Source organism: Equus asinus, chromosome 9, assembly GCF_041296235.1.
Source record: "Equus asinus isolate D_3611 breed Donkey chromosome 9, EquAss-T2T_v2, whole genome shotgun sequence".
In the NCBI taxonomy this organism is placed as follows: domain Eukaryota; kingdom Metazoa; phylum Chordata; class Mammalia; order Perissodactyla; family Equidae; genus Equus; species Equus asinus.
In genome coordinates, this window is record NC_091798.1 from 76,712,632 (window position 1) to 76,739,490 (window position 26,859).

Here is a 26,859-nt window from a genome sequence, read left to right on the forward strand (position 1 = left end):
GGTGGGGCAGATGGGGAAACAGCCTTTGACACTGGATAGTAACCAAATTAATGTTTTCTTAAGGTTGAAGGCCAACGCATTTGAGTATTTGACATTCTACAGGTTCTGATTTTCAGTGTTTCTTTTTCTGATACCAGTACTACGAGTCTTTTACTTCCTACATAAGTAAGAGCAGGGGCCATCTTGCTGCATTATTAATTTAAAAGCACAAAGAGAGCTAGTCAGGAAATCCTAAACTGAAGAGAGTTTTAAATGAAATCACTATATTCACCATTATTTCCTACTAAGGAATGAGTGAAATATTTCATTAGGAAGATAGACAATATTTAAGTAAAAATGGAGTGTGTCATCCAGTCTTCTCTTAGTTTTTCACAAATCAACCTAAGCCAAATATAAGATTTTAATCCATTTTCTTTCATGAGTTACTATTTTTTCTTCTAAAGATTATCTTAGTAAGTTTGTACTCACTTCAATATTTCTTATATGATGGGCAAATTTTCCAAAGACAGTTCTGTGCACCACCATGTGTATATTAAATCATTTGCCTTCAAGTCAATGAATGGGAAATTTCACAAGTTTGCAGAAGGACACTCTGATAAAGGAATCTCCCCAAAGACAGTTGAACAGTGACAACTTCTGGCAACAGAAAGGTAATAACAGCAGTAGCATTTTGTAATGTCAGAGATGGTGTAAAAACTTCTGCATAATCACAAAACTTGAAAACACTTTAGGGTTACATATTGAATTCTTTAAAATGCAAAGAGTCCAAGGAATTATGTATTATATAGATTTATCGTAGAAGATTTTATAATATATCTCATTAGTTTTACCAATATAAATTTCTCATATATTAAGAACTCACAAAAGCATTCATAATTTTATTTTAAATTTGGTTATAATTATGTAAAATATGTGTTTTTAAAAATTATCCCCACGAAAGACATTCTATAGAGGCTTGTCTTCCTATTCTGAAGGCTGCACTTTTAAATGTCTTGCTAATCATGATGGCCTCATAATATCACTAGCTAATACTTCAAGACACAATATGCACTTAGAAGTTCATTGTTAAAGACAGTAGATATAAGTTTCTATTGCAAATATTCTTCTTGACAATTTTGGATTGTTTTGGCTGAATTCTTGCTAGATCAGATTATACCACTACCAGCTTGTAAATCAGAATGTGGCTGACATAGAGCTCAGCTAGGAGGAGAAGTGTCAGCTCTGCATATTCTTGTTTATCATTCTGTTCACTTGTGCTTGTTCAATTAGCATTATCTTCAATCCACAGTTTCTTTACTGGGATCTGTTAAAGCCAATTGTCCATTTTGTGAGGATTAGTTCAGTTAAAACTAGATTATATAATCCGTAAATCCACTTAATAGGGCGTATATGAACAGCAAGTCAGTGAGAGCAAGGCAGCAAGTATGGGGGCCACTGTCACCCACTCCACATTATGTATCTTTCCTCTTCCCTCAAAATACTTGCAGGCCATGTGTGACATAACTGATGGATGGGCCATCTGTGTTAATGCATATATTGAATATTTAGAAAGCTTGATTCCTGTCCTATTTTTAAGTTTAAAAAACATCCAAATGGTCCTAACATTTACTTCCTGCACCCCAGCATACTCACGTAAACACACGTATACATCCAGGGTGCCAATGCCAAGACTGTTTCAGCTGGGTGGAAATACCATTGGTCACTTGTTCAGGCATGGCAGGTGGAAAGGCAGGGGAGAAAAACGGTGAGAAGAATACTGAAATTTTTCTCTTTGAACTCCTAGGAGAAAATATCACCAAATAAATGTGACATATTCCTTTCACGTGGCTAAATAAATGCATATAATCTTTTAAAAGTGCAAAGAACTTCAAGCTTTGATACGGAAGTTGGGAAATGTGCTTTGAGTTCTTGTCATCACTTAATTTCTCTCAGCCTCAGTAGCCCCATTTGTGAAATGAAAGAAAGTAGCTCTGAAATCTCCTTCAGTTTTGAGTCTGTTTTGACTCTTCTGTTGACCGATTGATGAGTTGGGTTTACCACAGATAGTAAGTTTTTAAATTTTCCAATATCAAACCAAAGTATATGTGATAATAAAACTACATACTATATTTACATAGCACTTTCAACTTTTCAAAATACTTTTTCATCTATTATTGCTGTATTCTTCCAACTCTACGTAAAGAGAAGAGACAGTTCTTTAAAATTTCCATTTGATAAAGGAGGAAAGCTGATGCACAAGTAGTCTAAATAACTTGCTTAATCTCACAATACTAAAGAGTAATTGAGCTTGATTAAAACTTCGGTGTTCTGAACCTCTTGCCATGGACTCCCAAGCCAAATAACTTTGTTCAAAGGAACACACTGTGTCTGTGGTAGTCCTGGCAATAATCTGAGAAACTAGGCTTAGAAAGGGCTGAATCCCCAAAATCTAACAGAGGCCTGATACATAAGGCACTTAATAAATAGCTGGTGAATTAACTAATTAATGAGTGAATGAAATGAGTGTTGGAAAGAAATCAAACCACTGTCCACGGAGACAATATAGGAGTGGTAGAATGATCACATTACATGCCAGTCCTGGCTCTGCCACTGTCACCATGGGTAAATTTTTGGCCTCTTTGAACCTCTGTCTTCTTGTCCATAAGTACTTTAATACTTATAGAGCACCAACTATATTCCAGATGCTGTGCTAGGTGCCTACCCTTGAGGCATCTCAGGATATTGACAGAGAAAGACAACTGCAGGTTATTTCAATGAGAATTAGTAAATATTAACCGAGCAAAGATAGGTAGGTGCATCATCTCAGGCAGAAGTGTTGCCTTGTCCAATCACAAAGAAACAGGTGAGCCCTAGCATGGATGGTGGGAGAATTACAATCTGTCTGGAATGACTTAAGTAGTAAGTGTGAGTTGGTGAGTGACATATAAGCTAATGGTAGGCCATGGAGAGCACCACTGCCTTGCTAAGGAAATTTCATAGGTAGTAGGAAGCCAGAGGAGGTCCATGGTCAGGTTTGGGTTTTAGACATCTGTAACTGAGGGAATTGAATTGTATCAACGGTTTTTGCCTTAGCCCAGGTTCCCTAGGAAACAGAGTTTGAGGTTAAGATTAAGTACTGGCACTTTACTGGGAGGTACAATCCAAGGCACTCAGAGTAAGAAAGAAAGAATATGAGGCAGAGAAGACTAGGAAGAAATGCAAGATGATGTGTTACTGGGCTGGCCACTGTTTCCTGTTTTCAGAGACACAGCTGGTTGCCCTGCAGGTGCACCAACTTGGCCTCATGTGGACAGGCAATATGAAGAGTGATGCTTTGGAACAGTTTGTGAAAGGGAGGAAGGCGTAGGGAGTTATTTTCCCATCTCCTATTCCATCGATTTAAGTTTATCCCAAAGGGACAACTTCTGCCTTACTTCATGCGGCATCTTTGGCAGTTGATCGTGGAGCCAGATCCCATACTGTACAGTGTGGTTTTCATCCAAGTGCAGAAGTAGCCTTAGAAGCCAGAAACTTGGGGCATGTGTCAGTTAGCCTAGATGCACAGTGGCAGGTAAGGGGAGTGCAGGCCTTTGGGGCAAATGAAAGTTCAGCCAGTCCTAGTGGAAGACCTATGAGGGCCCAGGGACAACCGATTGGTCATGGCGGAGGGATGAAGAGCAGCCCCTTGGGAAAGTACAGCCAAAGTCGAAGTTGAGGCAAAGCAGGTGGCTGAGAACCTAGAAGACCATGGCTCCAGGAGACATTAGAGAGTGTATAAGATGTGTCCAATAAGTTTTCAAACCGTACTTGTGGAACCCCGATATAAAACAGATGTAAAAGGAGCTGTTCTTTGAACTAAAGAGGACAGTCCACACTCCATTTTTTTTTCACCCCCCCCATGGTGACATTTAGGGCACCCCTAGTGCTCCTTGGGAGACAGTTTGAATTAGATTATCTGCCTTCTGGCACCAACATTCAGACTTTCTTGGGGGTTGGGTGTTAGTAATACATCTGAGGAATAATATTGCCTGTAAGATCAATTTGTTCTCTTTGTTTTTGGTTGTGGCATTGCAAAGAAAGGAAGATGCAAACGAGTGTAAACATGGATAAAGTTATAACAAATTATGGACTTTGGGTTTTTGAGAATTTGAAGTCCATCTAGTTCAATTACTTCATAATGCAGGCAATAAAACTGGAATTCAAGAGGATACGTTGTCTTGGAAAAGGTCACACGACTAATTAGCGACAGATGGAGGGCTAGACCCAAGGGGAATCAGACTCTCAACCCTGGGCTCTGCTTCCTGTGAATGTATTTTGGAGTTTATGAATTTGCTTCAATATTTTAAAAATTTTGCATTTTCATTTTGATAACAATATAAAATCATTAATTTATGCCTATTTTGAACCATCTGGGTGACTACGTACTACTTCTATACCCAAATTATAGTGAATCCTTCCTTTGTTCAGGACATGACAGTACAGGCAAGCCAGATACAAGTGAATCTGCCTGTCAGGCTGCTATAACAGAGTATCATAGACTGGGTGGCTTACAAACCACAGACATTTATTTCTCACAGTTCTGGAGGCTGGGAAGTCCAAGATCAAGATGCCAGCAGATTCAGTGTCTGGTTTCCTGCTTCATGGATTGCCATCTTTTCTTTGTGTCTTCACATGGCAGAAGGGGTGAGGGAATCTCTCTGGGACCTCTTTTATGAGGGCACTAATCCCATTCATGAGGGCTCCACCCTCATGACCTAATCACCTCTCCAAGTCCTTACCTCTTAATACCATCACATTGGCCATTAGGTTTCAATATATGCAATTGAGGGACGCAGACTTTCAAATCATAGCACTTGCTCATAGCGATTAGTACTGAATTCACTTTGCAGTAGGCTGTTTTGCAGCAGTTCCATTTGTTTACCTATTTATTCAACAGCAGCAAATGGATAGTGAAGGCTTTTTCTCTACCAAATTCCACCAGTAATTTGATTTGGTACCCATTTAATGCAGATATCAGTGATACTAACTTTATCCTCAAATTAACAAGAAAATTTTCTTAGTTATCAGGTGACATTTCATTTAAAATGCCATCTGAGGATTACTCCTGAGCAGAGTTTTTAGATGAATAGGAGATCTGAATAAACTTAACTAGCAAAAGGAAGCTTGAAGTCTTTAATATTCTCTTGTCCAAAACATTTGTATCAATAGGTATTTTCTACATTAGAATTAGTAAAGTCAAAATTCTGAAACATTAAGCATGGGACAGGACCTGAGGCTATTTCTATGAGTACACCCAATACTGAAAATTTAGTTGCAGCAAAAAAGCGTTATCTTCTCAGTAGATTTATAGTGTTAATTTAAATTTTATTAGTTTGTTGGTTTTTAAAATTCAATTTTTAAAGTTTTCTTAGTTTATCATCTTATCAGAGCAATAATTTACAGCCTTCTTCCCTAGTTTATTTTTATATATATATTAAAAGCATAAAAATAACATAATTCTATACTTGAAAACTGAGATAATCTTTTCTGTTAAAAACAAGTCCAGATATTATTCAGTTTAAGAACCACTGCAAACAGCACACACTTCCTCCTGGGATTCACGACTACTTGATGACAAACTGGTGAAGGAAAAAGCCTCTAACTTGCATTCCAGAGTCCCAAGTTCAGGTCCTGGCCCTACTAATAACTAACTGTATATCTCCTTTCACTCACGTAACTTCTCCAGCCCTCAGTTTTCTTATTGGCAAATTGAGGAGATTGAGAGGATCACAGATCTTTATGCCTGTTGGAACCAGGTACAGAATTGAGTGAAATAAGCCAGCTGTAAATAATAGACAGTATTGGGGACAGTAACTAACTCAGAGGACAATTGCTTGTTTTTAAAATTATTTAAATCTGAAACTTTTTTTTTTAGCAATACAAGCAAAAACAACAAATCAATGGACCAGATTAGAGACGAAAGTTGCCAGTTTGGAATTCCTGGACCAGATCATCTGTAGAGCACCTTCCCCGTCTCTAAAGCGTTAAAGGCAATGACTAACGTAGATGAGGAGTAGACTAACCTTTACGTGACTAGTGCAAAATGGTAATAGGAATAGAAGGAAATTCTCCAGCAGGGTTCAACATGTTTTAGCGTTCTAAAAGTGAGGCAGTGTCCTACAAAAGACAAAGGCAAGGACCGGACTGGGAAATGCGTCATCAAAGTGAGTGAAAGAACCTTCTTGGTTCCAACTTTATCCAACTAACAGTACTGTCTGAATTGTAATCCCTGTTCATTTCTTTAGTGTCGTACTCCCAACCTAGTCCAAAGATTCATTCACATTCAACAAAGTACAGGCTAGGCACTGTGCCAGTTGCTGGAAAGATCTGTAGAAAATCATATTCACGTTTTTCCTTTTTATTAGGGAATATATTTGACTGGTTGATTTTTCACTATGGCTTTGTTTTCCCTCAATTTGTTCCAGGTGTTACTAATGAGAACTTAATTCCAATTAAAATTAGACTATTAGATAAGGCATTTGATATGTTTTCTCATCCTTTAGCGTTTGAGGAGTCAGGATGAGAGTATTTTGGGATGGATGTTGTGTTTTCAGAAACAATGAGGTTATTGGACATACATCTAACTTTGGGAAAATGTTTTCCAGAGTTAGTACAGACCCTAATTTCCTGCTCTCCCATTAGTTAGCATTTAGCGCACACAGACTTTCTATCACTGACCAGGGTGTTTCCTTTCTTTTTCATTTCTGGCATCTATATTCCTCTTCTTCACAATTGTTTCTAGTCCTGGCCATCTCTCATGTCATTTTTGATAGGCAAAATTAAAATGTAAATGTCAGACTTTGGTTCCATTTCTAAAATCACACACTAAGGAGATGTTTGAACCCCACTATAAGCATTGAGGTCCTACTCATAGGAGTATAATTCAAAAGCAAAACAATAAACAAAAAGAGTGAAGAATAAAAAGGGGCAAAACTTGAATCTTTCCCTGTTAGCTGACCACCCTGTTGATGAGATGTTACCTCATTTATTTTCATAATTGGCTACTTCCTGTTTTAAATGCCTTTTATTCAGATCTGCCCCTTTTCTCTCAGCTTATTGGCCTTCTAGTTACCACAGTAGCTGTCTCTTCCAAATCAATTGACATTTTTATGAAAAGAGTTTGTGAGGTGTTGGGCTCTGAGAGAGTGGCCTATCAAAACCTCTCTCAGGACAACTCTGGTATGTAACACTTGAGCTATAATGTTGTCAGAAGATTTGTTGGTTTTTATTTAGATGTATGCAGTGTTTTATGAATAAATTGGTGGGTTTTAAAAATGTAAAACTTATGGCACCTCCCTAGTACCTACTCTATTCACTGCTTGATAACATTTATGAATGAGGGAAAAATACCCATTGTTTTCAAAGTGTCACAAAAATTCAGATTCTCAGCAGTTTGCCTCTCTAGAAAGCACACATTAGTCTTTCTGTAAGCAGAGCCCCACTGACCTAGGCCATCTAGGGATTGGAAATCTCTGCCGATTTATGAATATGGTGACGATGGGTAGTAATCAAATTAGATAAACTCCTTCTTTATATCTCATAGGAAATAAGCAATTCAAAATAATGTGAATTATTCTGTCTGAATTTTGTGAAGAATGTCAGCTGACAGGAAACATATATTCTTCCAGTGGTCCAAACAGTATTTCTATTGATTTCTTTTTCACATAGCTCTGAGTAGTCTGCACTTCCACGGTTTGATGTGACAACAACAAAAAAAAAGCCACTTGCTAATTCAAAACATTTGTTTCTAGGTGCCAGGTTGACCTGTCGGCCCTCAGTAGGGAACAGACACACAAGTTGGAGTTGCAGCTGGAAGAGGGTGAGGGACACCTGGTTCTGCTGGTCACCCTGACAGCTTCCGCCACCGTCAGTATCTCTGACCTCTCCGTCAGCTCCCTGGAGGACCAGAAAGAACGGGAGGAAATATTAAAGAGATATGTAAGTATGTAACCTTCCTCCTTCGGGGTCATGTGTGACTAGATGAGCTTGTAAATAATTTACCTGGAGTGACAGAAGTACATCTGAACAGCTGACAGGTGAATCAGCAGAAGCAGAAAGCTGGGCAGATGCAGATGCCACGCATATCTCTGCAGAAGCTCTGCATTACCTACAGATGTCAAGATGCCTGGACTCTTCTAGAGTCTCTTCCAGAGCAAGATCTAGATTCTGAGATTCTCCTCGATGATTTTTTCATACAGCAGAATTATCATGCAGGGAAACTTCTCATAAAGAAAAATTACTTTAAAATTAATTCATTGAATCTTTGTCATTGCGATTGAGATTTCTTTGTCTTTCCAACTTTGAAATGGAGTTAATGGCACTTACATTGAATAGTAGCTTGGTAACTAGAGGGTATTCACAAAAGTAATTTTTATTTTCAACTGCCTAGAAAAGTCTCACTTTATTCCTTTAATTTTTTTGATTGAATGTGAAATAAAGTTAAAAGGAAACCGCCTTACCTTTTGATCAAATGTAAAGTGATAGGGTGGAATAGTGAGTCGCTAAAATAAGTAGCCTTCTCAAATTTTACCAAACCAAAATATTCACAACCGAATCTATCTATTTCCCAGCATCCTCACACTATGCATTTCCCACCATGTAGTTTTCTTGTATCAACAGAGAGGGGAGCTCTTACTCCACCATTCTCTCAATGGAGGCTCGAAAAAGTGAATGCCTCAGTACCCATGAAGCTGGGAAAAAAGCTTTTCCACTTAAAATTACAAAGCTTGTATTGTACAATGCTGCCAGGTGTTTAGAAGGTCCTCTAGATACTCAGCCATGAAACCAAACTCTGAATAACAGAGAACTGCTTAATTTTGTTTTTAGATTTAAAAATATTCCTATTTGCTGACTGACATCCTTTCAATAACTGAATTTAATAAAGATGTACCTTATCAGGCTGTGCAGATAACATGAAGTGCTGGTACTAATGCTTTACAATATTCTTCAAACAGATTAGCAGGATGTGCGCTTCAGCAAATTTATTCTGGCTATCTCCACTGAATCAGCTGTCTGCTAATGCTTGTACAACTCATCCACCAATGGTGTTATCATAAACAGTTTAATAGAGGTGACTTAGCAAGGCTAAATAGTATATATATTTTTAACCACCTAAGAGTCTAAGGTATTATGTGGCATTTCTAATATCTAATTGCAATTATGAAGATTATTTCACATTTTGGTACCCACCAAAACATATCCTCCTGTTACCAGAAGTGAGTCTCATGAATTAAAACTATTTTAAGGGAATTAATGGATACATTAATATAAAAATTTTTCTAGGTATTATAACACTGTATTTGATGGATTAATATTTGATGCTATCCCATATATTACAATGATACTGCAGGCTAGGTAATTAGAAATAATCCAACTATTATTGATTTTTTTTTTTTCTTTTTGCTGGATGGGCTTCCTTAAATCAGCCATTTCCCTTCAGAATTTGAATATTTATTTCCACACCTTCTTTCAAATATTAATTATTATTTCAACACAATGTAAAATATTATGTGAGTGTCCCAGCTAATTCTCAGATTGTATTCTGCTCAATATATTAAAAAGTGAACCATGTTTAAATATTCTTGTTTTTAGACCTAAATTTCAAGCATAGGCTTCTATCTCCCTCAAGGGATGTATGTGCTAAGAAGCTACTGTATGCAACATAGCACATATGTTATAATTACTCATATCAATACAAGGACACAGACCTGTATTTTAGGTCAGCGTGTTTCCTTTTTATTATACAGATTATGAAATAAATGAATGCTGTATCATGTCTGAAATACTTCTTGTTTTGGAGAAATATATAAAAGAGGTTATGTGGAGAATTATTTATATATTTTCCTGTGAGGACATGTGTATTTTTTAAAGTTTAGGTTAAACTTAAGAATTTGATCTGGCACTGGCCGTGGCGAGGAAAGTGACTGAAGTGCCCTGCTCTCATATGAGAGAGCCCTGAAAAGGCTCCATTGCTGCCATTCAGCTGTTCACTGCGAAGCCTTGGAGCCCCACAAATTCAACAGACATTACTGTGTGAGCCATTATTTGATCACCACATTCTGAAAAGATGGCTAATTCCATTTTTCTTTTTTTTCTTCTTTTGGGGGGAGGAAAGCGGGGAAGGTCAATAGGGGGCGGGTAGTAATGGGTAGTAGACCAAGAGCGATTGTATGACCTTTTCAGAATGGGTGTGCTGAACCCTTGCTCCCCCTTGTCACAGTTTAAAAACCAGAGGAGCTAGTTTAGAGAAGAAGTTGTTAGCATTCCATTTTTATTATGACATTTCACAGTCATCTGATTTAATGTCCCTTGACCGGATTGTCCACCGTGAGACGATGGGCTTGAAATGTTATTTAGAGCATTGATAAAAGGTGAGCGGTTCTAAGATGACAGCGAGTCATAAGGCTGGTGGTGTGACATTAATTTTCTCCATAACAGAGATGGAATAAGACGTCACGGTGACAAGCTGTCAATCAGCTCTGGCCCCTCAGAGCATCTCGATGCCATAGGATGGGGTATTGCCTCTCCCGTAATAGAGCTGAACTGAGATGCTCTCCCTGACAGCTGCTGCAGCCATAGAGAAAATATATTATACAGCCTTTCATTAAAAAAATAAAGAGGACTCCTCTCCAGAGCATTTCAATCTTTTCCCATCTAGTGAGGGCTGAAAGGATTCACAGCAAATCATAGATTCCTCTGCTATGGAAATTTCTGGCTTCAGAAGCCATCTAGGTTTTGAGGCTTTCTAAAATAACCGTAAATAACAAGGCAGGAATACTTTTTGATGAAGCATTACTTAAAGTTATATTTTTAAACTGATATATTTAAGTTTTTTGCTTTTTTTGGAGTTCGTATTATAATCGATGTGTCACTGGCCTAAACAGTTGAAGTTTGCAATAAATTACTGAGTGTCAGCTGACTTGAGGAAATGAAACCTTCAAACAATAATTACCCCTCCAAATGGGAAGCAGAACATCAGAGCTGAAGCACCAGAAGCCATACGTCTGTGCCATGAGGTTACCAGTATGAAACGATTCTCAAACCTGAGGAGTGGTGATATTTACTTTAGTCACAATGAAACTTCGTTTAAATTGCTCCTGAAAATTAAAGGACAGGAATCTTTTGATAAAACTCTTCTCCATCCTTAGGATAGGAGACGTACCTGGTTTATAATACTCAGTAAGCTCTGAGATAAGAAGTAGCTTCCCAAACCCGATGTTACTACACTAGAAAGACAACGTACTTACAAACCTCTGAATTATAATACTGCTGTCTGAAGTGCCCACTGTTAAACCCTTAATTTATAGGACTTTAAATGGAAAGAAAAATGCATTTTTACTGAACCCTGTCATCTGGATAGTTTAAACAGATTTTTAGTGATAAACAACTGTTTAAAAACAATGAAAGATTAAGAGTTAGTCCTTGTGCTAAACACTTCTTTTTAAAAGTTAGGCTATGAATTTACACATCTATCTGAATTTCCTCCTCTCAATATACCAAGGTCATAGCTTCAGTGTAAACAATGATTAGTCACACGGGACTGATAAAGTTAATATCACAGTGAGCTTTGACCTGTCAGTATTCTCACATTGTTAATACAAGGATAGGAATGTTCTCTTACTCTAGTAACATTTTAATAAATAACTTTATTATGCAAAAGTATATGTCCTTGGTCTTAAAGCACTTTAAAGATTATGAAAAAGAAGTGCCTTTGATTTACTGAGTAGAAATGCTGATCTTGTCATAAGAAAAATGTTATGAAGTGTAAATAAACAAATGGCTATCACTATTCCATAGGTTCATTTTACTCTCTAATTATTTGTGCTCATTAATTAGAGTTCCAAATTACGTATCGGTATCCCTCTTTTAATTCCTGGAGGTCCTACACTTATTAAAATGCTACCATTATTAATTTATGAAATTAAATCGGTTTCATCTTTTGGATCTGATTCTTCTATGAAAATTTCTATACTGCTACTTCTATACATACTATAATGGCAAATAAAATTTAAGAAAAATTACTCATCACTTTTGAATTTATTTTTAGCGATCAATTTGATTTATTTTAGAATATTATGTGTCTTTTACCTAAAAGGTTTATGGAAATTCATAAGTCTTTTAAATTAAATATTAGAAAATAGTCTTTCGATATTGTAACCCTCATCTAGCACATGCAATTTCCAAAACTCACCAAGAAGAAAATAGCAGAAAAAATAGTTAATTAATGTTGACTTTCTTACTCCCAATGTCTGAAGTACATGACATAGCCAGTAACTTAAGATTCGACATTAAGAATCATTAGTCTCCAAACCATCCTACTCACATATGAAAGATTTCTTGGAGTCCTTTGGTAAAGGAAATTGAAGGAAGAAAGCAGACATATCCTATTCTATAATTTATTGTTCACAATCTACTGATAATTATTTATGGAGAAGAAATGTAGTATTTTTAATTCTTTCAAAAAACCTACTAATATAGCAACAACTATCTACATAAATGTGTGTGTCTGTGTATGTGTACATTCATGATGGTGAAAGGGTAATTTGTATTGAAGAACCAGAGCCATCCCTTTGAATCACTTAGGCAGCATCCTGAGATCAACCGTGAAACTTAGTATTTCTCAGCACATTCTTTGAGACCCTCTGGAACCTTTCTTGTCTAATACTGATGTTGGGGTCTTTCAGAGCCCATTGCGGATATTCCACAACCTGAAAGATGTGGGATTTCTCCAGGTGAAAGTAATCAGAGCAGAAGGGTTAATGGTCGCTGATGTCACAGGTAAGAAATGATGCAATTCTCCTATCGCATATATATATCAAGCCGCATGTGAGATCTAGACCATTTAATGATCTAACCCTGCGTTTTATCTGACTGGATCATCAAAATATGTAATGTAAATACAAAGTTTCATTTATGTTTACATATTTACAAAAGTTTGATCTTACAAAGATTTACCAACCACCTCATTTTTCTACTGTGTCTGCTTTTTAAAAGAAAAGTGATATATTAAAAATAAACAATAAAAAAAGTAAAATAACTTTGAATTGTTGCCTTCTCCAAGGTTCAGCAAACATAGTGGGAATATTTCTTCCAGATTTCATCATTTTGGCATTTTGAAGTAATGCTATGTCTTCTCTCAGACAGTATAAGTTTTCCTCCGATGATATCATAGTATCAACACTTGTAATTCAAACATGCGTGAAATCCGTTGCATTGTTCACAGAAAAGTTTAGATGCATGATACTCAATTACTTGGCATGAACTCTTGATATTTGGGTTGCTGATCCGATTCCTTAGTTGTCTAAATTCTTTAACACGTCCCAGAGATAATTCAGGATCTAAACTAAGTATCTAGATTGTTCTAAATTTTTTAAGCCAAGAAATAGGCCTGTAAAAACACCAAAATTAGTCTTGTCTCGTAAAGCTTCCTGATTTGAATATTGCTGTTTCTACAACATATTACTTAATTGGCTGAGGGTAGTTATTTCATCAATTTCCAGAATTAAATCATCGTTTTGAATTTGCAACTATGTGATCATTCTTTTATTGTTTAATTTCATAAGGATTTGGGAGATGTTTGTTCCATTCCTTAAATTTTCCATCTCAAGATGGATAGTAAATAGGACCAACTTGACCAATTTTTGTGCAAATTTCACTGTTCCTGAAAGAAAGTATCTACTTATTATTTGGGAAAATATGCTTACCATTGTAAATGTTTGGGAAGTTGACCCGAAAAAGGTAACTTTGAAGGGGAGAAATGTACTTTTCCTACCATCTAAGGGCTTGCAAATGCATTACATGATCACTGGTACCCTTCTTTAATTCATTAAACAGAATCAAGACTAAAGTAAAAGATCACATGCCTTAAAACTAAAATAGTAGATATCTGCTCCAAAATGACAATATTTTTAAAATTTGCATAGTATCAAATGACTGTTTATTGTATGACAAAAATAAAAATGTTGAGAGCTTACAGTTTTTTTTAAAGAGGTAATTACCAACTCATTTGTAACCTAGAAGATAGTAACAACTGTTGAATATTCTTTCAAAATAGGCATACCTGAACATACCAGGTAATTTGTAATCTTTTTGCTTGTGTGCTGTCTTCGCTCCTTGTACTAAACAATTAGTGAAGGTTAAGTTTACTTTCTTTTTTATTTCTGGTGTGGTTCTAATCAAATTAATCTGGGCATGAAAATTTCTCTTTTTTTTTTATTAAGCTGCATTTATTATTAGAACTACCAGTCAATGTGAATGATTGACTAACTGCTCTTTTTTTGTTCACTTTGGACATTAAAGACTGGACTAGCGACACAGTATTGCTTTTACGCTACAGAGGTTATGCCTAGCCCCTGCTTCCCAACAGCAAGTAGATTCAGGAAATCACAGCAGTGAAATTCACTGTCATGGGAGACAGCTTCACTTTTCTTTGGGCTTTTCTGTAGGGAAGGGGAGCACCCAGTGTTAGGCTGAAAACATCTCAAGACAGGGAGAAAAACCTAAATAATCAGTATCTCAGAGGGCACCTAAGGACTAAGAACTGTCACGGGACATTTATAGTGGGCACAACGATTTCTCATAGAAAACTTCAAGTCCCATTTACTTCAAAAGCTTAGATACCTACCCATTACACAAGTTGAGTGCAGTTATATAAGTTTGTCTCTCTTGGAGAGAAGGTGTCATTGTTTTTAAAACTTCATGAATATGCAAACTATGTTAACCCACTTGGCCTATATACCACTATGGAAGCTAAAGTACATGTTCTTTCAAAGCTGGAAAAAATAGATATATTTCTTTGCTAATGGTTTATGTAAATTAATGTGAATAACGATAGCCTTTTCCCTAGGGATTCAATAAAACAATTTTGATTTGATAAAATGAACTTTAATTGGGGGACTACTAAATAACAGATTTTCCATTTTTTCCCTCCAGTTTTAGGGATATAAATCTAATGATTCCTCATTCCACACTGACCTTATAATCTAATGTGCTCTGAATTGAACAAGAGAGATGTTGAACTATTCAGGGGCAAGAGGATAATTCAGTCTTTGACCTTGCTCACTCTTGGACCTTTTGTGGTCTTTATGACATTTGTGATGGTGGCAGAAACTGAGGACCATATATTTAAGTCAGAAATGTCTGAATATACTACCAATTTTTAAAATAATCTTTACTTCTGAAAAGGATAAATATTTATATGTACACTAATCCTTCCTAGTCTTTATCACTAAATTTGGGACACAAATAAGCTTCTTGTAGTCTTTGTCTCCTACTTGTTCAAAGAACTTTAAAAAATATGTTATACATCTCAGTGGATAATCATAGTGAAGCTCTACAAGACATTAAGCAACAGTTTGAAAAAAGGAAATTGAGTAAATAGTACTGTCTTCAACTACTCAAGTTAGCATCCATTTAGGAGTGTTGCGGATGGAGAGGGGAAATTTTAAAATCACCGATAACTCTCTGTGCTAAGCAAAGAATATTTTCTGACCTGGTATAAATGAGGCTATGACAATAAGATGCTTGATTGGCTTCAGAACACTTTTTTTCTAGACAAGTTTAACGAGACAAACTTATATTTGACCAACTTTAATCTAATTTTAAAATATTTTTAGTGATCCAAACATAAAATTAAACTTCCCTAATTTAAGCAAAAAATTTTAAAATTGCAATATTCCATCATTTAACATGAACACAAGAAGAAGATTCTATAATCTTTTAAGTATCCATCAATCTTACTACAGTTACAAAGAATTTTTTCCTTTCAAAATGTAAAATTTTTCTTTTGTTACAACACATTCATTGTGAAACATTGTGATACTGTATTAACTCTGTGTGAATAAAGAGCAATTGAGACTCTCTTTGAATGAGTGAGTATAAAGCACAAATTACTTTTTAATGAAACCCTCAATTCTTTCCCTTTCGACAAAAAGCCTATAGCCTTGTTCAGCTGAACACTACTACAGTAGGTCACTTCAGTTAAGCCCCTAATAAACTGTTGATAGTCGAGGGTAGTTTTTTCTTCAGTCTCAATAGCCCAGTGTTGGACAGTGCACTTCAAATCATTAAGGTTAATACAGATTTTAAAAAGAGATTAACTCTGGTGGTTAAGGCCTCAATTTACAACTCCCACACATACACATGCATTGAGCAAAGCACAAGAGTGGATTGAAATTTCAGTCAAATTGTGGGCAGCCTTTCACAGCCTGAGAAAGTGGTACTCTGGTTTTCAAAGTTGGTCAGCTAAACTCTTCATGAAGGAAAAAGTTCGATAGTTGAAAAATACTGCGCAGTACAACTTACTTACCTTTCAGCTAACCCATGAAAAGGTTAATGCCTCTCTGCACCATCAAAGCAAAATCTAGAGATGTCTGGCCCTGTGTTCACTGGGGAAGATTCACTCTACCGCTGAATCAAGTGTTCCTTAAAACTGGACAGATTGTGAGGAGAGAAAGACCAGTGAGGGGAAAAAAAATTTCTTTTTGGTAGTGGGAAACAGTTCATGTGGGAATTTTGTCTTTTCTAGCTTCTAATTATTCTTTTTCTTGGATGGGGCCTAATTTCTTCTTTCAACAGAACATTTAAAGTCTTCTATATTGAGTGAGGCTTTCTTTGCAGAGTATTTAGACCTGGCCTATTGGTTCTTTCAAGTTCTTAGAGAAGAAAGAGAAAAGGGTTCTTCTCCTCGGCCCCTCCCCTTCATTTTCCCCTGGGTTGGGTTTTTTTTTTTTGAGCTCCCTAGGAAGAGGTCACAGCCTCCCCAGGGACACCAGCCACTCAGTTTCAGAAACAGTGATTTGGGAGAAGAGTGAAATCCTTTCAAAAGCTGCCCTACCTTTTCATTGTATTAAAAGGTACACTAATATAAAACTCCATCCCAGGTGAACTGATCTCTCAAATTAATGCACCATCTCTTTCAGGAAACGATAGAGGGAGAGGGAGAGAAAAAGGAAAAGAGGGAGAGAATTTTACAATTAACATAATCTGTCACTGAGATAGTCCCATTAAATGAGCATATCGTTTTCTAAAACAAGGCTCAGCATAAAGACTTGCAACTCACCAGCCCCATAGTCTGCAAATCTACTAGTTATTAAGAGAGATCTTTACAACCCCTTTATTTGCATAGACTTTTCCCATGTTTTTCTTTAGGAAAACTGTCTTCATTGTTGGAAAATATTTAAGTAACAAAACAGCAGAAAAAGACATGCTACAGTTTTTTTATCAGCTTCCGTGAGAGTCTTATTATCTTAAGAAATAACAGTTAGCAGCTCAGATTCATTAGCAGAGCTAAATTTAAGCCCCATTTGACAGGCTGCCTAGAAAACATTTTGTTTTGCTGTCTGTGGGCTTTAATTAAGATGTGTTCAATTTCAGTCCTCTTCAGTCTAGCCCCCCCACCCCTCCACTGCAACTTGCTGTGTCACAGACCGGCGATCAGACACTTTTAGATGGTCCGGCCCATGACTTTGACCTTCTGCGCAGTCCGGCGTTCCCTGGGGAACCGTTCAACTCATGAGGTCTGATTTCACACTTCCAGGATGCCTCAGCTCTCTTAACAATGACAGGGAGACAAAGCCCTTTAGAGCAGGCCGCATGGGGACTTGTTTAAATTGGAAACCAGAGAGGAGTCAAGGAACAAGGTTATGGGCTACAGAATAGTGCTTTTAATAAAGAGCTCACAGCTCGGGCTCAGCTCAAAGAGGTCTACCTCTGTACAATTAATTGAGCCATTTATCTGGAGCATCTTAGGCCTCTACTTTCTCACAGAATTGCGTGGTAAATATCAGCTAAGAAGCAAATGAGATATGCATGAAATGAATTTTAACACTTTGATTACTGTGCCTCCAGTCTTCATTAAAAGTAAATTTATTTGTATTTCTGACCTCATTATCAGTCGGCTGCCTGCATTTTTATTGGTTCCTGTGATTTCCAGCATGAGTGTGTCATGAAGGTATATTTTATAGAGAGATTTGGATTTATTATTCTTGGTATTTTCCCTGAACATTATGGGTCTATTCAGAGAAAGAAAATGAAAAGGTAGCTGTACTGAAAAAGGCGAATCTGTTCTTTGAAACTTTTATATACAGTTGGAGAAATGCCAAGCACATATATATAACATTGACAAGATATTATCCATTTAAAAAATTAACTTTTTGTGGGTTACTCAAGCGAATTGCGTAAGATATTTGCAGTTGTTGCTTGAGTGGCCCTCAGAATACAATAGCTCTACTGGAAAAGTAGCTATGTTGCTTCTTTGATAGAATTGTAGCAGTTTGAATTTTTAATAGTAATTGCCTTTAATGGCCATCATCACACTTAATAACACTGATGGTATCTGATAAATGCAGCCTTAGATTTTACGATCATTATTTAAAACCTACATTGGAAGAAGAGGAAATATATATCCTTTAAACTCTCCATTGAAAGTATATATAAAATATAAGGGAACTCCTTCGTATTTGTAAATTATCAAGGGTAAAATAACTTACCAAATAAAAGGGGGTTATGTGTGGATGTCATTCTTAATTTTTAACCTTTCACTATCTCAAAATCTTACAATTATAATCTTACATTCTTATAATCTTAAAATTCTTGAACCATAAAACCAAAGTCTTACACAAAATGTATTGGAAATTTCCCAAGTCAAGTATTCTTTATTTCCATATATAACTTAATGTTGGCCCTATTTGCTTTTTAATAATTAAGCTTGTAGAAGACTATTAAGCAGATAATATGCTTTGAGAAGAAATTTGATCCAATTTGTAATGCATCAAAAATATCCATCACCTGACATTCTTATTATTATAATATGCCTAGTTAGAAAACAGTATTACACAGGTACATGTTTAATGTCTTCTACTATATAAATCTCTTCCTTAAGAATGAGACTAAACAAACAAAGGCATCACTAGGAAAGAAAGCAAATCATTGCTCTTCATTCTTTTATGTCATCATATCTCACATAGAAATAGAAGTTGTCTCCTTTTAGTAATTGCATCTTTTAAAAAACTAAATCATATTCTAATTATAGAAATACAATAATGTTCCTCTAAAACCGAACAGTTAATATCAAATATTTGTGAAAAGAGGAATTAAAATAATAATTTAACACAAAGGCTGGTAAGGCCTGAGTCTGAACTAGTGTTTTACAGGGAATTACAGAAATCGTGTGTGATTCATATGCAGGTCACATGGTTAGAAGACACTGCTCTGGAAGAATAGGTGGGATGACAAAAGAGCTTAATAATTGGGTTTGATATGCTCTAGAGGTGAAGGACTATGGGCTGAGAAAGTGGTGGTCCCACTATCAATGGGAAATGAGGGGAAGAGAAATACTATAAAGTAATTAATTGAGTGCTGTGGAACTGAGATTACAGAATGATCCTTTGAGTAAAGAAATAGAGAATTGCCGACTTGGCTTGGAGGGCTAGCTCTAGGATTTTGCCCAGTGCTTGAAGAAATGCTTTCAGTTGCTAGAATCATTGTTTAACATTAAACCATTATTTATATTTTGGTACATGAGGATATAGTTGTGTAAATAAGCAATGCATTTTCTGGAACAATGGATTGGGGAAATTCTTCAGAAAGCGTTTGGATTTAACTAGGCTTTTTTAAAAAAAAAATCTTATGACAGGAATATTTGAGTTATATGATAGTATGGTTAGACTCATAAGTGACTAAAGGATTAAACCCAAATGGTGATTATATTAAAGGATTGGTATCAATGGGCGTGCCAAGTAGAGGAACACAGGATTTGGTCCTTGGTCTAACTATTCAACCTATTTGCTGATGACTTTGAGGAGATAATTGACTGCTTCCTTATCAAACTTGCTAGAAAGAATAGTTAATTCATTTTATATGAGATCAATATATGCATACAATTTGTATGTATTTATATATCTAACCTTATAATATGGATAATATATATAAAATGTATATAATTACTTATATATATACATATAATTAACAGACTGAAATAATAGGCTTAGCTCAACAAGATGAACATTAAAAAGTATGAATAAAAAGTCTTACCTGAGTACAAAACAGTGTTGTCTTGCTTTAAGAGCAGAAAATATAGAAAAGATTTTAGGGTTTGAATTGAATTCAAGCCCCATGAGAGTGAATTATACATACATCAATTTTGTTACATTGAATAAAAGGAAAATGTTGAGAATGATACTCTCCTCTGGACTTGTCAGACATATGGCATATGAATTCAGTTTTGGAAGCTACTCTTTAAAGAAGGACATTGACAAACTAACCAGAATATATTCTCAATTGGGATATCTGGCATTTTAAAATCAAGTCCATTGAAAATAGCTCATGGAAAATGATATTAGCAATAATAGTGGCAACATTTATTGTGCCTTTATCATGTGTCAGACACTAGTCTGAGCTTGGTACAGGGTTAGCACAATTAATCTCACAACAATCTAATTAGGTGCTGTTGTTATCCCCACTTTACAAATTAGAAAACTGAGATGTGGAGAGGTTAAGTAATGTGTCTACATTATTGGGTTGGGAAAACACTGTGACAACGGCTTCCACTCTTCCTGCTTGCAGTCTACAGCAGCAAAGTGGACTCCACATGCTCTCAGTTAACTGAGTTCTAACGTCAAATCTTAGGCAAGTACATCTGACTGGTGCAACCCAAATCACTCCTGCAACCCTAGCTGCAAGGGAGTCCAGAAATGTCACTTTGGCCTTTGAGGCCAAAATTCAGGAAGAGACACTAGAAAGTAGTTTGAATAGATGCTCAGCAGGCCATCTACACTCTCCAGTGCAGGAGGGCAAGTATCAGACATTCATAAGAACTCTCTAAGTGACAGATGCTGTGCCCCCACTTTAGACCCATTATTTCATTTAAACTTAAAAATTACTGCAGAGGGCAAATCATAGCATAGATAAAAGCTACAGAGACATAATTTTGTGTGCAATGTTAAAGAAGTATTTCCCAAAAATTATAATTGCCAAAAATAGACCAGAATATTCCTGTGGAGGTGGTGATTTCCTCATCACTGGAACTGTTGAAGCAGAGCCTATGTGACCGCCTGGTTGCAGAGAGGGTTCAAGTGCTAGATGCCTAGATGAGCTTTTGAACTTGGCCTCCAAGGCTTCTTTCCCAGCCCTCAGAATCTGAGATCCTGCAGTAGGTGCCAAGATGAATAACAGACTCCTGAATGTGTAGATACTTTGTAGAAGAGAAATAAAGAAACAAAGATATTATTCTAAAGACAAGACTGGACACATGACAGTTTTCAGTTTTATAGCCTAAGAGTATAAAAAGGACTAATCACCTAACACAGCACTTAATTTTTTTTAGTCTAAAGAATTTTGTTTCACTGCAAAAACATCTCTTCAGCTGGTTAATTTACGTATAGGGAAGATTATGTGAAACCTCATGCTTTTCTGTGAAGAGTCTAATTGAATATATATTTACTGGAGGTCCTAAAGTCTCTATGAGGGCTTGCAAAAACAAAGGAGGTTATAATATATTTTTATACGTACTCATTTTAGACCAAACAACTTTTCTATTTCTAATCTTGTAACAAGTCACTTGCATATAGTTTCTATATTAAATATTAATTGAAAATAAAGTCTTTTAATGTGTTTACCATAATTTATCTAAACTCTTAAAAGCTTGGGCATAATTTCTTCATAGCCTCTCCTCATTTTATAGATCCCATAGTGTCCCTTTTATTTCTTTTCCAGTTTCTTATCTGTCTTGTTTTATTTCCTGTTGGTCTGTCATAAATTTTGAGCTTCCCAGCACATACCAAGACAGTTCACTTCTGGACTCAGGAATGCATCTAGTTACACACAAACTATAAATATTCTTTTGCATCTAGTTCTAGATCCCAAGGGAAATAAACTCATGTATACGTTGAGCTTTTTTTCCATTGCTCTCAGTCATGGTCCTCAAAGTGTGGCCCAGGACCCTCTGGGGATCCCCAAGACCCTTTCAGGGATCTCTGAAGTCAAAACTATTTTCATAACAATACGAAAATGTTATTTGCCTTTTTCACTGTCATTCTCTCATGAGTGTACAATGGACTTCTTCAAAGGCTGCATAATGTCTGATCATTCTGATATTAATGTGCCATGGATCTATTTTTGTTATTTTTGAAAGAAAAATAAATAGTTTTACATGTTCTTATTTTTAGTTTCTAAAATGGTAAATTTTGATTGCTATAACCCATGTAAACGAAAGTGGTAGATCCTCCATAATTTCTAAGAGTTCCTAAGACCAAAATGTTTAAGAACTGTTGCTGTGGGGCAGTGTGGGGGAGGAGAGTATTACACCCTTGGGTATTTTAGAGATTTGTGGGGGAATTTAGTTGTCACAATGGTTGGGGAGCGCTACTGGTGTTTGGTGGCTGGGAGTTGGGGATGTTGATTGTCTTACAAGGCATTAGACAATCTTAAATAGTGAAAATTGTCCCGTGTCCTGCATGACCAAATACAGACATTGATACAAGTTTAAAATCTGTTGCATGATTATCTAAGCCTAGATAGCATCCTGAAATATGTATTATTTACTCAAGCCTTACAAATGCTACCATTTTACACAGTAAACACCAAAGACCTGAGGATTGCCTCCAAGGTGCTTCATGATGTGGTTCCCCATTCCTCCTCTGACATGCTCTACTCTTCTTCCCATTGCTCACCATGCCCCCGTCAGGGTCCCTAAGCACACCAGCCTTTTGCTCTAACTCTTCACCCTGCCTGGAACGCTTTTCTCTGGATATCCACTCGACAACTGCTTCAGTTCCTTCAGTTCTCTCAGACCTCAACTTCTCAGTGAGGGCTACTGGACCACCCTAATTAAATTGATAAACTGTGCCCCTCCCCAACACTCTTCAAACTCTTTATCCTCTTATATTTTTTTCTGTTTTCCGTTAACATGTATCACTCTCTAACAGACAATGTTATCTGCTTATTAATTATGTTCAATATTTGTTCTCTTTCTCCTCCCTTCCCACTACAAGTCAACTCCAAGAGAGCAGGGGCTTTTCCTTTTTTTGTTCATATGGCCTGGCACCTGTAGGCACTCAATAAATATTTGTTGAATAAATCAACACATGGTTTTATTACAAATACCTTTCTATTTAGTCATCCCTTATAATGCCATTAAGGCCTTATACTAAGTTTTGAAACCACGTATGGGTTAATTTTGTTTTATTTCAGAATAGTAAGGAGGGCATTACAAAATCTTCAATATGAAAAATGATTTATTAGATCTCATCGACTGAGAGCCACAACTCTAGGGGGTCAATTTTCCTGCCACAATGAAACCTGCTTGTTGATTTAGTGAGAAAAGAGAAGCCCTATTATTATTACTCAGACCCAGTGGGAATCTGGTGAAGAGTGTCAGTCAGTGTAATTCTACCAATCAGATGTTTAAAATATGTTTAAGTCAGTTGATGAAAAAGGCTAAGGTCAAAACCCCTCTTCAGTGATGGGGAAGGATTAGAAGATGTCTCCAACATACATTGCTTTGTGTTTTTGTGGACCCCATGGAATTCCTCAACTGTAACATTGTTATATGTTATGATTAGAATTCCAGTTTATAGAAAGCATAGATGGCAACCTTGATTATAATTTAAAAAAAAAAAAAGACAAAGGATAGCCATTTCAAACTGTGGCGACTGAGGAAATTAAACCAAAGAGCTTAATTTGTGCAACGTAGGCCCAAAATAAAGGCTCCCTTTGGTATGAATTGTTTTCCATGCTGTTGAAAGCCTTCTGTGTTTTCAGAGATGTGGCAATAAAGAAATGGTCACTGGGTACCCCCGACACACACACATTTTTATAACACATCACATCCAGCAAACTGTGCTACTTATCAGCAGCACAATGCCCTGGACAAAGCCCACCACTGATGGATCAGGATTGACTTTCTATTCTGGGAGCAAGAATATCATTCAGTATCTTTTGAGCGACTCTAATACTCAAACCAGTAGTTTGCACAAACTGAAGTCATCCCCTTGCCCACAAAACAGGTAGCAAGCAAGCAGGGGTGTTGCCGACTTTCCCACAGTTCTTTATAAATATGTCAGTGCTGTGACCTCAAAGGGCAAGGGCTAAGAGTGAGAGAGAATTAACCAGTCAGTGCACCCCGTTTAATCCTCAGTGCCCTTTTGAAGATTGCCAGAAAAGATGCCCAGTGGAGACAATTCTGACGTTTGTTTTTATTGTCATAGGAATGGCTTTTCACCATAAGAAGAATTGAGGTAATAGTGTATATGCTTTAAAATCTGTTACAGATTTAGTTTTATGAGGGTAAAAGAGTCTCTTTCTAATTTTAATTCCCTTGCAAGATTTTTTTTTCTTATAAAACTCCATACAAAAAAAATAGCCATTAGTATTTAACTAGATTATGGATAAATGCATCAGTCCTAACATAATATTTTTAAGTATCTATTTTATAGTAGTTACGTAACATATATCTAGGTTTTTGTGTTATAGGGACTCTATTATAGAGATCAACAAATAAATTTAAGCTAAATACTCCTTATGATAAATTGTTATAGTCTTCTTTTTATATAATTGTCCTTCATTTCTAAAACTGCTGGTGATAGAGATGTGTAATCACCATAGATCACCAGGGTCATCTCCACTGGGGAAAAGTCTTCACTTCTTTTTCCCCTTCTGTTCTAGAGTTGGAGAATGATATGCCTCCTTCTCATTGCTCACACTGCACCCTTCACTTACCTTTATTATGATGCTTACAGCCCTGCATTATAGTTGTGTATTTACATGTCTATCATGCCCACTAAATTGTGTGTGTCTTGAGAGCTGAACTATGTCTTAATCATATTTATAACTCTGGAGTGAGAAGAGCAGACACTCAATAAGTAATGAATGCCTCAAAAGGTATTCCTATTTCTCTCTAGAAAATTGTCAACGTTGAAAATTGCCATGTTCTCAAGCAAGGCTAAGACTCTCTTCTAGCTGTCATAGTGGTTAATGCAATCAACACCACTGCCTCTGTCCTCACCCAGCACTGCTGCAATTTCTGTCTTGCATCCAAACCAAAAATCCCTAATTTCTTGCACTGCAAAGGAGAGGATAGGCACTTTTTAGTCAAAATGGTGGAAGTTAAGGAAGAGCCAGTTGGTACCCACAAGTATGCTTTAGTCTTATGACAAGAACGAGTGAGAGGGAGAAAAGAGATTATATAACCTGTGTTCCCATACATTTAGACTCTTTAAATAGCCAAAAATTATCAGAAACAAAGTACACTTCAGTGTTGAATGCTGCCTTCATTCTCTGCTCTTCTAGCTATAGGGTATTGAATAAAATCATTATGGGGAGGCTGGCCCCATGGCCGAGTGGTTAAGTTCACGCGCTCCGCTGCAGGCGGCCCAGTATTTCGTTGGTTCGAATCCTGGGCGCGGACATGGCACTGCTCGTCAAACCACGCTGAGGAAGCGTCCCACATGCCACAACTAGAAGGACCCACAATGAAGAATATACAACTATGTACCGGGGGGCTTTGGGGAGAAAAAGGAAAAAAATAAAATCTTTAAAAAAAAAAACCATTATAGGGGAGAGCTTTAGCATCCCTTTCTAGAGCTTTGCGGAATGTAGTGCACTTTCTAGACATCAATACTTCATCCTCTAGTCAACCCCACTCCTCAGATACTTCAGCAAGCACAGCAGCTTATCACAGGGTATAACTGGAATGATAAAAGGATGAAAGGAAGGAATAATTAAGGAGATAATTAATGGTTAGGTCCATCACTGGTATTTCTATGATTATTTTCATTTGTTTAAGTGGCACATAATCAAGTTTGTAAAATTTAGGAACTGAAAAGCCAGTCATTTAAAGCATCATTTATCAAACCAGATAAGCACATTAACTGTATGTAACCACTTCTTTAAAATAAAACTATAGTGTATGCTTTTGAGTAGTAAGTTTACAGGATTTGATATTCTATGTTTACTATTATTTTCATTGAAATTGCTGTTAATTTTTAATTGCCCTCGAATCATGCAGTGGCAGAAGGATACTTTCTAAATTAGTCAAACATAACATAGTATGTGAAGACCTGATGTGGGCATTCATTACTGATAACTGTAAAAAGATAATTTTTTAAAAGGAAAAGATAAATGGAAGTTAAACATAAAATTGCCTGCTCTCTCCTTGCCTAGATTTTCCTCTTTGCCAGATTCTGGATATCCAGTCTCTATATTTTACTGAATACTTCTTGTCCTTGGAGAAAGACTGGCTTACCTAAGCTCAATGAATTGTTTTCCGTCTCCAAATAATAATATCAGGCATAATAGATTGTTAAGTATTGATACCTGCAAATCTTGTTGGTTCTATCTTCAAAATATATCCAGAATCTAACCACTTTCCATCATCTAGATTATTGCAACAGCTTCTTAACTCTTCCCCCTACCACCCCAGTAGCCCTCTCTCTATCTGGTCTCCAAATACCAGCCATCAGATCATGTCACATCTCAACCCAAATCCCTCCAGAAACTTCCCCTCCCACTTAAACTGAAAGCCAAATCTTACAGAGGCCTGCCACCCTCCTGTACATCTCTGACTATGTTATCTAACGATCCATTTCTCCAGTCACGCTGGCTTCCTAGATACTCCTAGAAACACTAGGCACAGTCACTTCTCTGACCTTTCCATCATCTGTTCCTCCAGGTAACCCAAGGCTCACTCCTCCTTCTCCTCCATTCCTTTGCTCATGTGTCACTTTCTCAGTGAGACTTTCTATGGCAGCCCTTTTAAAAGTGGCACATACATACAAGCACCACTCATCGCCCTTCCCATTTTTATTTTTCTCCACAGTACTTATTGTCTTCTAAAGTACTATAAAA

The 26,859-nt window shown here is 36.6% G+C and overlaps 1 protein-coding gene across 21 annotated transcripts in view; it reads left to right on the plus strand.

Moving 5' to 3' along the window:
* The window catches only part of MCTP1 (multiple C2 and transmembrane domain containing 1), a 495,386-nt gene that overhangs the window by 313,291 nt on the left and 155,236 nt on the right, over positions 1 to 26,859 (plus strand). For all 21 annotated transcript variants that reach the window (XR_011505940.1, XR_011505939.1, XR_011505938.1 and 18 more), the window contains 2 exons: positions 7,770 to 7,956; positions 12,702 to 12,795. Coding sequence is in view for 18 of the 21 variants with exons in the window: in XM_044780035.2 (XP_044635970.1) it covers positions 7,770 to 7,956; positions 12,702 to 12,795 (281 nt within the window). In the remaining 3 variants the exon portion in view is untranslated. The remainder of the gene's footprint in view (positions 1 to 7,769; positions 7,957 to 12,701; positions 12,796 to 26,859) is intronic.